We start from the raw sequence: 14,885 nt of genomic DNA, 5'->3' as shown, positions 1-14,885 counted from the left end.
GTTAATTAGATGTAAAGATGTTACATTAGTATATGCAAAAGGCCATGTAGAAATTTGTGCAGCAGAATTGAAAGCTAGAATATATCTTAATTGAAAATTAATACTACTTTGTAGAATGAGTTGCCTTTTAAACATGGTGGAGTTTACATGAACTTTTTACTAAGTCCCAGTATTTTCCAAATCTGTGTGCTGTACTGTAGTTCTGTATTTAAAAATCAATGAGAAGTATTTATATTCTAAATTGCCTGGTTTGAGTATAGCTAGAGTTTCAACTGTAGTATTATGAATATATAGAACTTTCTTTAGAAATGTTGATATTACTTTAAGTAAACTGGAGTAATATGCTTGTATGTATTTGAATTCTTTTAAATTTGAGAAAAGTTTCCCTAAACATCCGTAAAATATGTAGTAAGCATTTTGTCTGCAAGCTGCTGCTTTTTCTGTCATGCTGAGAGAGGTAGCACTTCTCCCTCCTTTCTTCTTTATTACTGTGTTTTGCTGTAAAGCTCCAGCTGACCGCAGTCAGAGCTAAAGAGAAAAATATGTCTTTCCTTTGATGTGAAGAAAACAGTTTGGGTTGATCTAAGTGGTTTGATGATGAAATATTAGTGTCCTTGCCTGATTTCCATGAATGTTGCATTCATTATTTCAGACAAATAAAAATTGCAATTTTTTCTATGCCAGTATTATTTCAAGATATTAAAAACATGTTGGGAATATCAATCCCTTAATACAGCACATGCAAGATCAATTTAAGAATACTAGCTGTCTAGTGTTCTCTGAGTATAGAAAATAGAAGGCATCATTAAAATTTTGTTTAATCCTTTGGCATAATTCAAGGAAATCCATTCAGATGGCTGTGATTGTTTTTGGAAAAAGCTGCTTTATGCTGATTGCTTGCATGTTTCCTTCCTGATTCTTCAGTACTGGTTATAAAATATTCAAGTTTGGGTCATGTATTTTAATGAGAGACAGGCTGCAGTAGCAGAAGTTTTAGTCAGCCCTATGAAAGAGGAATACCTTAATAAACTTCAACAGCCCCTTTAAACATAGAACATTTAAGTCTTTGTATGTTTAAGTTTATTTAATCAGAATAAAATGTTGTCGTTTCTTAAACTGTCTGGGGAGCAAAGGTGCTGATATGAAAATGTATGATGCAAACTATTACAGCTGTTCATGCCGGGATCTGGACATAGAGTGAAATTATCAGGATTGAACCAGTCACTTTTTTTCACTGTGAGCAAAACCCGCTCAAATATTCTCCAAAATGAAGAGGGCATAAGACTACACCTATAACAGACATTACGCTCAATAGAGGGGTAGAAATTTGGCCAGTGAAGGTAGCATAACTGTCAGTATGACCCTTTATTTGGTGCTTCACAAAGAGATGCTGATACATTGACAGTAGAAACTTAAATCCCACAGGAAGAAACTAAGTGTTGCTACATCACACAGTTTTTAGTAGCCTAGGAAATACTGGTTCTTTGCAGGTAACACTGTGTCTTTTTGAGCAGTGTGTTGCTGTGCAATATAAAAGTAGGTGCTGGGGAAGGAAACAGGTTGCCATGTAAGACCATTGGGAGAGTGAGTCATGAGGTGTGCTTGTAGCCGTATTCAAGTGGGCAAAAGTCCATTTAGGCCTCTTTCTTGACAGATTACAGAGCTAGAATTTCTGTGAAGAATTTGGAAAGCCTTATAAGTGATGCATAAAACTTGCAGCTGACTAGGAAGGAAACAAAAAGTGCAGAGAATGGGGAAATATTTAAATAGTCTTAGCATGGTATGTTAATTTTTGGGCAAATCTACATCCTTGTATTCATTGACAAACAATGAATTTATTTTTTATGACAGGCTTTTTCCTCATGCTAGCGATTCAAGATGTTTTGAAGGGTTTGTCATTGTGGTTTTTTGTCTGGTTCAGAATGCCTGGTGAATTGGTCAACTAACTTATATGGGGTGGATTGTGTTGTTTCTTCTGATTTATCTGGAACTCATAACCTGACTTTGGACCTCACAAATTTATCTAGGATAAAGAAAGAGAGGAGCACTTTAGGAAAATATATCTAAGTAAAGATAAGCATGTGAAGGAAGTTCAGTATAATTTAGACTTTCTTACTGTTGACAACATTATATCTTTATACACTATACTATAAATTTCCATAAACTGTAATGTCTTTATTATGCAATTCCTTCCCTACTGTGTGCTCAGAGATAAAGTGATGACAGTTATTTTATAGACTGTCTAACAAGTTTTATATTCAGTTTTTGTTTGCCATGATTCTATTAATGCAGTTTCCAAGGATATTGGACTGAGACTGCAACTTGCTTTGGATGGATAACTAAACAAACAAGAACATTTTATTGTTACTGCTAGTCAAAGACCAGATTTCAGCTTGCAATTTTGAAATTAAGATCTCTCAAGATTCTTCCATTTCCTAATTCAGGAACATATTTTGATATGTTAATCATGTTGACATTTTTAAAATTATAAATGTCATAAATGTCTGCATTGGTCAGGACTTCATGTCTTTCCTGTAAGTTTGAACTTGTCTGTCAAGGATTATACCTGAAATTCAATACCTTTTCGGTCTGTTTACTTTGCTTTGCTCGAAAGACAGAACTTTCAAAGACATGAGTGAAATCTTCCAACTTACTATATCGGACTTCTGGGATTTTGATAGTAATCATAGGGGAAATAGCTAGTTCTCAGTAATTTTGGTGTATACAAAAAATGCATGCTGAATGCATCTGTGTAGGGATAAAGTTCAGCTTTTTTATTTTTTTTTCCAGTTAAGTACTAAGGACAGGTATGTTTTAACATTAATTTAGTTTAGATGCTAAAATATATCATTCCAGAAAAGTGATTCATCTTCTGGTTTCTCTGGGGATACTAAGCTTTAAAAAATAGCATATAGATTATCCAAAATCCTGCTCTGTGTAGGTATTTGACCTCATAGAACTCAAATATCTTAAAACCAAATTTTCCAAGGTTCAAAAATTAATTTTATTTTAATGAAAGACCAGAGTTCTACAGGAGAGCACCATATGCAAGTCAGCTATAAATTATGAGGCTGGGGGAGTGAGGTGGAAGGCTGGACGAATGCCTGAGACTTGTTTACCTCTTCCTCTGTGATAATTTTACAAGATTTAGAATACCCTTTCTATGAAGTCAGAGGCAGTTTTTTTTACTGAAGTATAGATTTTACTACTTTTGAAATCTCCATTTTATCCCAGGCTTGTGCTTGTGCACAGGAATTTATGGTCTTGTAGAACATAGTGTAGCAAAGAAATTTTGCCTTCTGATAGTCATAAAAGATTTTGGACAGAAGTTGATTTGTGGATAATGATAATGAGATGAAAGTTTCCATTTTTAGTCAAATGTCATTATTACAGTAGGTTATAATTGATTTTTTAAAAATAAGGATAATTTGAAAAGAATTATTGATAATATCTATAAACTTAATCAGATTTAATACAGGAAAAAGTGGAACTGGTTACTGACCTGCTGACATTTAACATGTATCATCCTTTGTCTTGAGTTTTGTTTATTGTACTGTTTTCCTCTTATTTGCACACGTAAGTTTTCTAAGCTCTCTGAATTCGGAAGAGGAAAAGACCTCTTTCTCTCAAATTTTTCACAGCTTGCAACTTGAGAAATTCTGATACAGGCTGCGGGAATTTCAGTCATTTTCCCATTGTCAGCAGATATACAGTGTCCTCTGCTATATTCAGCTTTTTGTCATGCAACTTTAATCTCTTTATGTGATATTTAGCTCAGTGTTGGGGCCTCCTGTAGGTTCCATTTTTGGCAGAGCAAGATCACACTGTTTTCTGTTGCATGTTGTGGAGATTCAATTGAGGCGAGCCAGGAGAGACTGCAACATTGTAAGGAGTGTGATACCTTCTGAGGTCACTTCTGATGCTGGGCCATGCTGGATGATGCTTTCACTGTTTTGGCATTGCTTAAATGTGCCAAATTCAGGTATTCAAGGAGGTCACAGGCGGGTCACGTGGCAGAGAAGGAAGCGTGATGGTATGTCAGATACATGCATAAGACAAATCAGGAATTTCCAGAAAGTGTGAGATGGATGCTGATAATGTAAGTTTTGTGTTCAGGGCTTGGGTCTGATTACCTCTATCACAGTAAGAAAATCCATAGCCACTTTACATAGTACCCAAAATTAGTAAAAAACCTGGGGTTTCTTATCTCAGAAAAGTGGTCAGCTTCGTATACACCTTAGCTAGCATCAGTCTGAAAGTTTTTAGTCTTTTTCTTCACAGTGACAAATCAACCCTTTTTGCATGACTTTAGCCACTTAAGCTTCTACCTTAAACAGCAGCTTTGTTATACCGGGGAAAATGGTGACCTTGTTTCGTGACCTCTGTACTGTCCAACATGGCTGTTGTGGTTTAGCTCTGCTCTGGATTACTAACACATCGGAGAGCCTTGGGACTCCTTTCAAATCAGTTGTCTATAGCAGTGTTTAGGTTTTGTGCATTTTTGCTGCACAATTTATTTTATATTTTATCTGGCTCTGTCTTCATGATCAGTTACAACATTTCTTTTTTCTTCCTACAGTTAATAGTATTGATTTGTTGTGGGATACAGATCCTTTAACAAAAGTCCAGTACCAGATAAATTCTGAGGCAGCTCTGAAATGGCACCAGGCAAGAAAAAGCTGCCAACAACAGAAGGCAGAGTTATTGAGCATCACAGAGTTGCATGAACAAACATACCTGACAGGTAGGGTAATATTAGCCATATTTTTTTTTTTTTTTTAAAAATACATTATTGTAACAGTAACACTTATGTGGCATGTTCCATCTTGAAAATTGATATTTTGTTAGTTTTTGTTAATTAGTAGATTTAAATTGTTATTTTGAATTATCCGGCTGGAAAAATTGGACAGACAATGGTTATTTTATCCTGATTAAATATTGCCAGAAACTTACAGTAACATAAAGAATACATCAATTAAGTAATGCAAGCAATAAAGAATGAAAGTTGAAATGCAGGAAAATGCAAAATAGTTTGTAAACCAAAGATGCAGATACCAAGATGGCATCCTTTTTGTGCTCTACTTGTTCTGTGTACTAGTCAGCATTTTTGGCTTATCTCATTAAAGCTGTCATATCATCAGTTTGTGCTAAAATATGAAAAGAAAGAAAAAAACCTAATAAACAAAAGGACTCACAAATAGCTTGTCTTATTTTCAATATCCTTCAATGTTTTTTGAAGTAATTTCCAAACTTCTCCTCTGAAAAAAATTTCTCCTGAATTTGTACTTGAATATATTTATATTCTACAATGAGACAGTCTCTTCTTTACTACCTTCTTAGCCTATGTACACACATGAAACAGTCCACCAGTTCATCTATTAAATAAATTAGGAAATATTTTGAGTCTGTTACATCAATTGGAAGATAAACTATTCTATGCCATAAGCTATATGTTGTGCTATGTAAGTTGATAGAATCAGAGAATTAGAGAATGGTTTAGGTTGGAAGGGACATTTAAAGATCATTTAGTCCACCCCGCCCCTGCCATGGGCAGGGACATCTTGCACTAGACCAGGTTGCTCAAAGCCCCGTGCAACCTGGCCTTGATGGGGCATCCACAACTTCTCTGGGCCACCTGTTCCAGTGTCTCACCATCCTCATGGTGAAAATTTTTTTAATTATGTCTGATCTAAATCTACCCTCTTTCATTTTAAGACTGTTGCCCCTTGTCCTGTCACTGTAGGCCATGGTAAAAAGTTTCTCTCTGTCTTTCTTATAAGCCCCCTTTATACATTGAAAGCCCATGAGAAGGTCTCCCCAGAGCTTTCTCTTCTCCAGGCTGAATAACCCCAACTCTCTCAGCCGTTCTTCGCAGGAGGGTTGTTCCAGCCCTCTGAATTTTTGTGCCCTCCTCTGGACCTGCTTTAACAGGTCCATGTCCTTGTACTGGTGACCTCAGAACTGGATGCAGTACTCCAGGTGAGGTGTCACCAGAGCAGAGCAGAGCAGAGCAGAGGGGGAGAATCACCTCCCTCGACCTGCTGGCCACATTTTTGATGCAGCTGAGGATATGACTGGCTTTCCAGACTGCAAGCCGGCTCATGTCCAGCTTTTCATCCACCAGTACCCCCAAGTCCTCTTCTGCAGGACTGCTCTCAATCCCTTCATCCCCAGGCCGTATTGATATTGGGGATTGCCCCAACCCATATGCAGGACCTTGCACTTGGCCTTGTTGAACTTTGTGAGGTTTGGATGGGCCCACTCCTCAAGCCTGTCAAGGTCCCTCTGGATGCCATCCCTTCCCTCCAGTGAATCAACTGCACCACTCGGCTTGGTGTCATCTGCAAACTTGCAGAGGGTGCACTTGATCCCACTGTCTGTGTCATTGATGGAGATATTTAATAGTATCGGTCCCAGTACAGACCCTAGAGGATCACCACTTGTTATTGGTTTCCATTTGGACATTGAGCCATTGACTGTAACTCTTTGGATGCAGACATCCAGCCAGTTCCTTCTCCATCTAATAGTCCATCCATCAAATCCATATTTCTCCAATTTAGAGGAATGATAAATATATTTTTAATGCTGTGAACCGTCTGTTCTGTCTAAACTTTTGTTTTCAATTTAAGGATTTGGTCAAAACATAGGTCTTTTTTTTTTTTTACTGAGTGTGATGAAGTTATTGTTGAAATTAATACTCAAGGGAGCAATTTGGCACTAACATATAGGAGTGAGTTATTAGTAAGTGTGTTTTAATTGCAAACTAGTAGATATGGCTGCCAAATGTATGTGGAAATCAGTTTTTCATTCTACAGCTACCCTGGCAGTACCAGGATTTCCCATCACGCTCAGTTCTTGATCATCTTAACCACCACTTGTTTGTATAGAAGAAGTACTGGAACACATTAATGTGTTGGTGCCAAATCAGGCTCTGGTATGATATTCCAGTCCTTTCCAGTGTTTAACTACCCCTCCTTTTAACCTTGCCACGCTTCACGTGCTGCCTATAATCATGGTGTCAAACACAACTAAAATATATGTAGAGCAAAATTACATACTGGCACGATGCCATCAGTAGAAGCAGAAATAAATAATATATTGCACAATGATTTTCTGTGAACTATGCAGAAATACATTTAATTCAGAAATATCAGCAGTTGTCCAGCTGGGCTTCTAAGTCTTATATGAAAGGCAGAGGTAGACAATTGATTAATGATGACTGTAAATAATGCGAGAGAATTCAGCAGGGCCATACATAAGCATGATATTTCTAGGTGCTTTTCAGAACTCGAGCAATAAATTGGAACTGGCTTTGAAAGCCTGACTTATCACTGGCTAAACAAGTGAAATCAGATGAGTCCAAAAAATGTACAAGACATGCTGTTAAAAAGATGATGTTTGGAATGATCACATTTTAATGTAGTTTGATAAAATGCAGTTTTTTTACTTTACAATATTTCATAAATTTGAAACTCCATTTGTTAATTTTATTAGAAGAGAAAATACACAATAAGAAACTATTCATGTTTCATTTCAGAAAACTGATTTTTGGTTTTGTGATCTTTTGTGCAACTATCAATTTAATGTTTTATAATTCTGGAATAAATTATTTGTTTTGTATTTATGATCATTGGTTTACAAAGAGCATGCAGAAGGGTCATTTTGTTTTCTATTGTGATATAATTCTCCACACCTAAAAATGTGAAAAATCTAAAACTAGAGTGACTCATGTAACATCATATGTTTTGCAGGTTTAGTATAGCCACCTTAACTAAAAGGTTAAAAGTTGTTAAAACTTGTACTGGGAAAAAGGAGGAGCAGATGGTTTAGCTAGAATTCATCTCTCAAGTTTGGAGAAAGTGTTTGCTCTTGCTGTGCACTTCCAGTATCTGTCTTTGTCTCTGTTACCTAGGTTTGACTGGCAGACTGAGTTCTGCTCTCTGGTTTGGTCTTAACAGTTTGAATTTCAACAGTGGATGGCAATGGGTTGGTGGTGCTCCTTTTCGATACTTAAATTGGGTTCCAGGTAAGGTTAAATATGTTGTTACACAGTTTAAAAGGCAACCATTTGATCATCATGTAACATATTTCCTTTCTAGTACTCTGTTCTCCTGCAATTATTGAGCTTGTTTTGATGTTGAAAGATTCTGACTGTGGCTATAAACACTGTGAGTAATGGCCCTTGTGCTAGGGATACACACTGGGCCTAATCTATTACTCACAATGGAAATGGTAGCCTCAAAATCCAGAGGAAAGTTTTAAAAGTCATCTATTTACACTTCATTTGTATGTTTTCTTAATTTACTTAATTTACTTTATTTCTATATGAATACAGAATAAATCTGATGCTATAGCTGTCTTTGTGAGATTAGGCTGGTCAGTATATGTTTTTGTTTGTTTGTTTTTTAAAATCCCTTTCCTTTCCAATTTGTTTTGGTTATTTGCTTAAAGATTAGATTTTAATTTCCATTTGGGGTTAACCTATCCATGGCAGTAACAGGTATCAAACTGAACATTTTATACTAGTCTACTTTGAAACAAACCCAGCTACTTCACGTCTGTAGTTGCAGTGTTGAACTCTGGTGCCATTATTAAAAAGCTAGTCTCTAAGCCATCTGGATAAATGGTGAAGAAGAGGTGATTTTTCCGTTTATTATTCAGAGTGCCTATGTTAAAGTTTCTTTTTGTAGGACCCTTGTTCCCTTGCACTGGCTATTCAGGAAGCCTTTCAGGAGACTAATTTAAAGTAGGTGTCTGAAGTTATGCAGTGTAAATACTCTTATCTTCATTGAGCATGTCACATGTATTTAATCTGCAGTAACTATAAATGCACGGTCCATCGTGTCACCCAGTGGCTCTCTTGTGTAGGTAAGGCCAAAAGCACAATTTAGGTGGATAACCTTCTTGAGTAGGTAAGCTTTGAAGAGTAAATTGAACTACTTTATAAATAGCCCTCCAATAGAGTGATCATACAAGGCAAACAGATGGTCTGAACTGCAAGTTGCTGTGAAGGTATTTATAGGTCTGTCATCCAAGTGCACTGATGAGGATCTGCATGTAATGAAGAGTGGTGGAAAACTGATTGTGAGGTGGAGCCAAAGCAGCAAGGAGAGCTGTTCATGGTTGTTAAAACTGCAGACAACTCTCAGTTGTCCTGTAAAGGGTTAGATGGGTTTTGGTGTAACCAAAATGGGCTTCATTTAACTTTAACTCCTTATGTTCCTTGGGTTCATTCAAAGGTAATACTCTTAAATCCATATAACCTATTTTATATTTGTGCTATCTCCTTTATGACTTTCCTTTGGTCAGCCTACCTCTATGTCCTCCCTATTACCCTGGATGTTCAAGAGCTGACCATTCTTCCACTAGTATATTTTAAAAGAATTTGTGATAGCTTCATATTCTTCCATCTCACTAGCCATGAATAAATTACAGGAAAACATGGGAACCGTTTATCTACATCTAAACTAAAATTATGGTGGTCAGGCATCTGGGAGAGCTAACTGCCAATGGCTGAACTTTTTTGTGCATTAAAACAATTTAAATTTGTATTTTTGAAGTAAGCATATCTTTTTATCTTATGGGAAGAAGATATAACATGACTGCAAATATAAGAGTAACTGTCATCTAAGGTAATGAAATCGTAATGTTATAAGAAAATTTTCAGTGAACAATCTTGCACACTAAAAACCAAACGGTTGTTTTCCTACATTTATTGCTGAGCAATACTGACACTTGTTAACTTGTTAAGTAGTATAGTGGCATGTGTTCAGAAACAAAAGAAAATCCATGTTAAGTTTAATCACATTAGATGAGATCGTGAAAAATTCATCTGGTTTATTGCAGAAATTTGTTCTGTTCTACAGGTTCTACTTTTTTTTCTAGATGTTTCTGTTAGTGCTAATGTTAATCTTTAACTTAAGATATCTAAATATCCTGCTATTGTCATTTTGTTTAGATAAGTGGACAAGAAGTTCACATTAGCAAAATAATTACTTACCATTTTTCTGTCTTTACTGTTATACTAAGTACAGAATTTGACTAGTTCACTGAACAGTTGTTTCACCTAAAGATTGTGCTGTGGAGTTTAGACATTCTTCGTTTAGAAAGGGAAAAAACCCAAACAAAATAAATAGGTGCACTGTAATACCTTCCATCAAGACTTTGAACCTGTGAAGATGTTGTTAAATTGTGAACTGGATAAATATCTCAAGTTGTGGTTGCTGTGAAAAAAAATCTCTTAAGGGAATGAACTACCCCATTCAGTCTAAAGGGCTGTGGAGAATCACAGCTGTCTATATGTTAATGTATCTTATAATTAAAGCATGGAACAGATTAGAATGTGAGAGTAATTGGGAAGGTAACCATGATGTTCTTATACTTCGTTTTTGGGGTTGAGGTTTTTGCATTTTTTGTTTGTTTTTTTTTGTTTGTTTGTTTGTTTGTTTTTTTTTTTTAAACAGGACATCCTTCTCCAGAACCTGGAAAAATCTGTGCAGCGTTAAATCCTGGCAAAGGTGCTAAGTGGGAGAATCGGGAATGCGATCAGAAACTTGGCTATATTTGTAAACGAGGAAATGCTACTTTAGAATCTTTCATTATTCCTACAGGTAGGTTTGGTAATAAACCCCTTAACAAGTTATTAATGACCAGTGTTTTCTATCTGTGATTCTAATAGCTATTTGTTATTGCACATGGTAAAATCAAGCAAAGGTCTCTGCAGACTGTGACTTGACCAAGATTCCCTGTAAAACTGAACAGTGTGTACTTCCTTTTTGTTCTGGCCTCCCTACTTCCTGTGTAGTAATCTTTCTTCAGTAGCTTTGAATTCTAAATTGCAGAAATGGTGGAGTTCTCTTTTCCAAAAACAAGTAGAACTGTCAGATTTTATTCATAGAATAAAAAGAGAAATAATTCAATGTTTTAGAAAAAATATGTAATTATCTAAAGCCTCATGTACTCAGTGAAACTAATCTATTTCCTCTTGCTGTCATTTTTACTACTTATGGAATAGAGTAAGTTTGCCAGTCCAAGTTGGTAGTGGACTAGAGAAATTTTTAAAAATTATTTCAAGACAGTTAAATAATTTTTATCTGTATAGATGTATATATATCTCTATATCTCTACATATTCTATATATTATATAAAATTGTTTATTTATATATATATAAACTAACTTTTAAATGAAATTATGTAAATTATATATATACAGACACTTTTTCAGAAGAAATGTAATTCTGGTACTTGCCTAATGTACGTAGGAAAGACAAAACAGGGATAAGTTTTCATAGCTTTATTTAGACCTGTTTCCGTATTATCTCTCTGTGTATTATAAAAACCTTGTAACGTATTCATTTGTTTCATCACTCTTTCTTTCTGTTCTTTCGAAGTTTCTTTCTCTTTCCAGGACATACAGGTATCTCCTAAATCCACTGACATTATTTTGCACAGGTTTTAGAAGCAAAAAGCTAAACCATTATTGGATTTCCAGTCTATTTATTAATATGCATTCTTGGCAAAACAGATATTTTGGAAACTCAGTGTTTGACATTTGGCTTAAAAACCATGTTTTTTAATGTTTTTCCTGCTTTTGCCAATATACGACCTGTCCAGTCAAAAATACTTAGGACAGAGACTTCTGTCAAATTCATTTTGCTTTATTGCTAAGAGAAAAACACCCACAAGGATGAGCTAGTGTTTTGTTAATTAAATATTGAAATCAATATTTAATACTTTAATTAATTAAGCTAATACTTCACTGTTGAAATCAAGCACATTTGTTGCCTTAGCTGGGTAGGACTTCAGTACATATTTTAATTATTTTCTGAATTAAGATGTAAAGTTTTGTTAGTATTCACATACAGCTGATAACCAGATAGTTTAATTTATATAGTTGTTTTAGATTGTTCAATTGGTTACTGCTCAGCTTTGCAGGTTTCATACATCAGTTCTTAAACACTGATGCCTATAAATATGCTATCAATTCAATACAGGTTGCTATCTTATTTAGATTTAAATTCAGTTTTTGGGGGAGTCTAATGGCCTTTTCTTTCTTATGCAGTATACTTTTGATTCTCCCTTACCCCCCTGCTCCTCCCTGCAGTTTACCAGTAATTTGGAGGAAGAACAGAAGCGAGACAAAAGTTTTCAATTGTACAGAAATTGCTGAGTAAACATTGTGACAGATTAACCAGAAACTGGCAGTGATTCACTTCATAAAGTAATTTCCAAAATGTCCCGTGGGGGGAAGTCATAAAAGGAATAAGTATGTGATCATGCAAGGTGTTAAGTGCCCTCAGCTTCTAATGATGTAAAGGAAAACTCATGGCAGATGATGTTTTCCTGACTAGGGCTCCCAAGTCAAGAAATAAATTAATCACTAATTCATGCATGCACTTAGTCATGCACTTAACATTAAACACAGAGGCAATCCTTTGAAACTTTAACCCTAGAAGTTACAACTGAGTCTAACAAGGCAGTATGCGAGGACTGTGGGACAGAAGAACGCTTTACAGCAGAATATAATCATACTTGTGTCCAAAAAAAAGTAGAGAAAAATCTTTACAGAATATTTATTTTTGTTGCAGATGAAGATTTTCAGGAAGCCAACAGTTTGTACAGGTTTTTTGTAGCAGAAGTGTTGTCTCCAGCAGGGGGCCCCATGATTATATACATGGAAGTGATGGAGACTCAGGGCTCCAAAGCACTTGCCCTGTAATACAGCAAAGAGGATTAAGAGGCACCTGCTTATTTTTTAACTTAGTTTTCTAAGGAAAGGCTGTCTGTCTCTCTGACTCCACCAAGTGACTGCCAAAATAGATTTCATCCCAATCCATCGAGGTGGAGTGATCTTATTGTTCCCAAATGTTTCATAAAACATTTGATAAGGAAATAAAAGCTCTTAGTGTCACTGTTGTGACTGCTGTGTGAGCTCTCTCTTATCAGACCACAGAGGATGGGTGTGAAAGAGAGAAATTTGTATGCCCGAATCACAAGACAAACTTCAGCTAGAGCTTTCACCATTTTAGACACCTAAGTCAATCACTGTGAGATCTTCTGACTTCAGGAAACCAAGCTTACAGCTTACAAAAGTATTTTCTCTCTATTTGAGGAATAACCATTCTATGCTTACAAACTTCATTTCTGTATCTTGATCTATTGCACAGTAAATTAATCAGTTTGACGTTTGGGATACCATTTTTTACACATTAATGTGATTTCCTTTGTTACATCTTACTTGTAATTTGCGTGCTTCTTTTGCTTAAGTCAAGTTCAGGGAACAGTACTTGTTTCCATTAGGATGGAAGAAGTAGATTGTATGGCTTTGTGTTGTCATGTATTTTCTTTAAAAGGAGAATAGGGAAGCACAGAATTCATTTTTGCTGAGTACTGGAAATGAAGAAATGAAAACTTTCTCTTACTGAGAAATCCCCAGCTATGTCATTCAGTAAGACTTGCACCAGAGAAACTAGACTGTCAGCTGCTTTTCTTGTTTTGTGGCCTGCAACAAATTTCCTGGTGTTACTGCATTTACAAACAAAAGATTCTCTTACCCTGCCATAGCTGCTTTAGTGCTTACAGTAATAGTCTCACAGTCTCCTTCGGTCTGAAAAAGAGACTCTCACGGACTCACTGGGGAATAAATACCTTTGTGACTGTAGCCATGTCTGAACTGCTGATGTCTGTTCTATTCAGTGTTTACAGTTTGCAGAAGGGTGCACTAAGTGTATTGGAGGTGCACATATACCTACATATTTTTCCAAAGCAATTCTCTGACTGTCACAGCAAAGCACTGTAAAATGCATACGCTCAGAGCTGAGACCAGACATAGGACAAATTATGCAGCTGTCTGAAGCATCAGACTAACCTCTACAACAACATTGGCCACCTCTGTTCTCTCTCGTTTCTCCCACCATCACCATGTACATTCAGCTTGTTTTTTCGGGGTTCCCCCACTCTTCCTCTCCTGTGGCAGGATTGACAGGATATGTGCTTGCAACCTGGGCCTGACTGGTCATGACTTTGGATGCCTACTTAATTTTTCTATGGAGTATACCCCACTGTTATACACAAACACATTGCTCATCCTTCCCTGACATGCACAAATTTTTTTTGCCATCAGAATTTCTGCAATCCTACTGTCCTTGTTCTACTCTATATGTTGATGTTTGCTAAACCCATCTGCTAATTATAAATAAAGTGCTACAAGAATCATAATTTGTTTCTACAACAGCAATATTCTGTTTATTATATGTTCGGGTGTCACTCCTCCCAAGGCTGAATTGTTTGCTGAACAACAGTGTGGTTGTTGGCAGTACTCTGGAGCTGTTCTGTTGAACTTTTAAAAGCATAAATCATTTACTTTGACAGTATGATGTTCCTAACGAAGCTTTTAAAGAGGATTCCTAAAAGTATTCTTACTTGGGTTCTCTCGTGATCCTGTAGAACCTGTTAATTTTTCTTTGCTAAATGGGGCTAATCCATAAAATGCTTAAGGTTTCATGAAAAAAAAAATTGCTCTCATAAATATGTTTTGTAAGCCCAGGTTCTTAACATATAGCTATACAGCATGGAGGAGGAAGAGAAATGCTGACATGTGTAGAAAAATGATAAAGCACAACTCTGCAAACCTTGCCTTTTAGTATGTATGTGTGCACATAAAGGTCAAAACTGTGTTCTATGGTAATTTAAAATTCTGTCTTTTCACAAGATGCAAGCACATGTTTGCAACTGTAGTGTTCTTTAAAAACAACTGGAAGTTTCAACTTTTAATCATGCATGCAGATTATTATCCCTGTACATATTTTTCAGCACTGTTGTTCTTCATGAAGAAAATATACAATTAATTTCTTTATGTGATTTTCAGTCTTTAGTTAAGAATAGAA

General features: G+C 36.0%; 1 protein-coding gene across 2 annotated transcripts in view; it reads left to right on the top strand.

The window, feature by feature from the left end:
* LOC141927347 (macrophage mannose receptor 1-like) overlaps nucleotides 1-14,885 on the top strand; it is a 66,112-nt gene that overhangs the window by 6,697 nt on the left and 44,530 nt on the right. For both annotated transcript variants that reach the window (XM_074834527.1, XM_074834534.1), the window contains exons 4-6: nucleotides 4,580-4,744; nucleotides 7,913-8,026; nucleotides 10,464-10,610. In XM_074834527.1, coding sequence (XP_074690628.1) covers nucleotides 4,580-4,744; nucleotides 7,913-8,026; nucleotides 10,464-10,610 — 426 coding nt within the window. The remainder of the gene's footprint in view (nucleotides 1-4,579; nucleotides 4,745-7,912; nucleotides 8,027-10,463; nucleotides 10,611-14,885) is intronic.

This window comes from Strix aluco, chromosome 1 (assembly GCF_031877795.1).
Source record: "Strix aluco isolate bStrAlu1 chromosome 1, bStrAlu1.hap1, whole genome shotgun sequence".
Taxonomy (NCBI): domain Eukaryota; kingdom Metazoa; phylum Chordata; class Aves; order Strigiformes; family Strigidae; genus Strix; species Strix aluco.
This window is presented reverse-complemented; position numbering and strand designations above follow the sequence as displayed.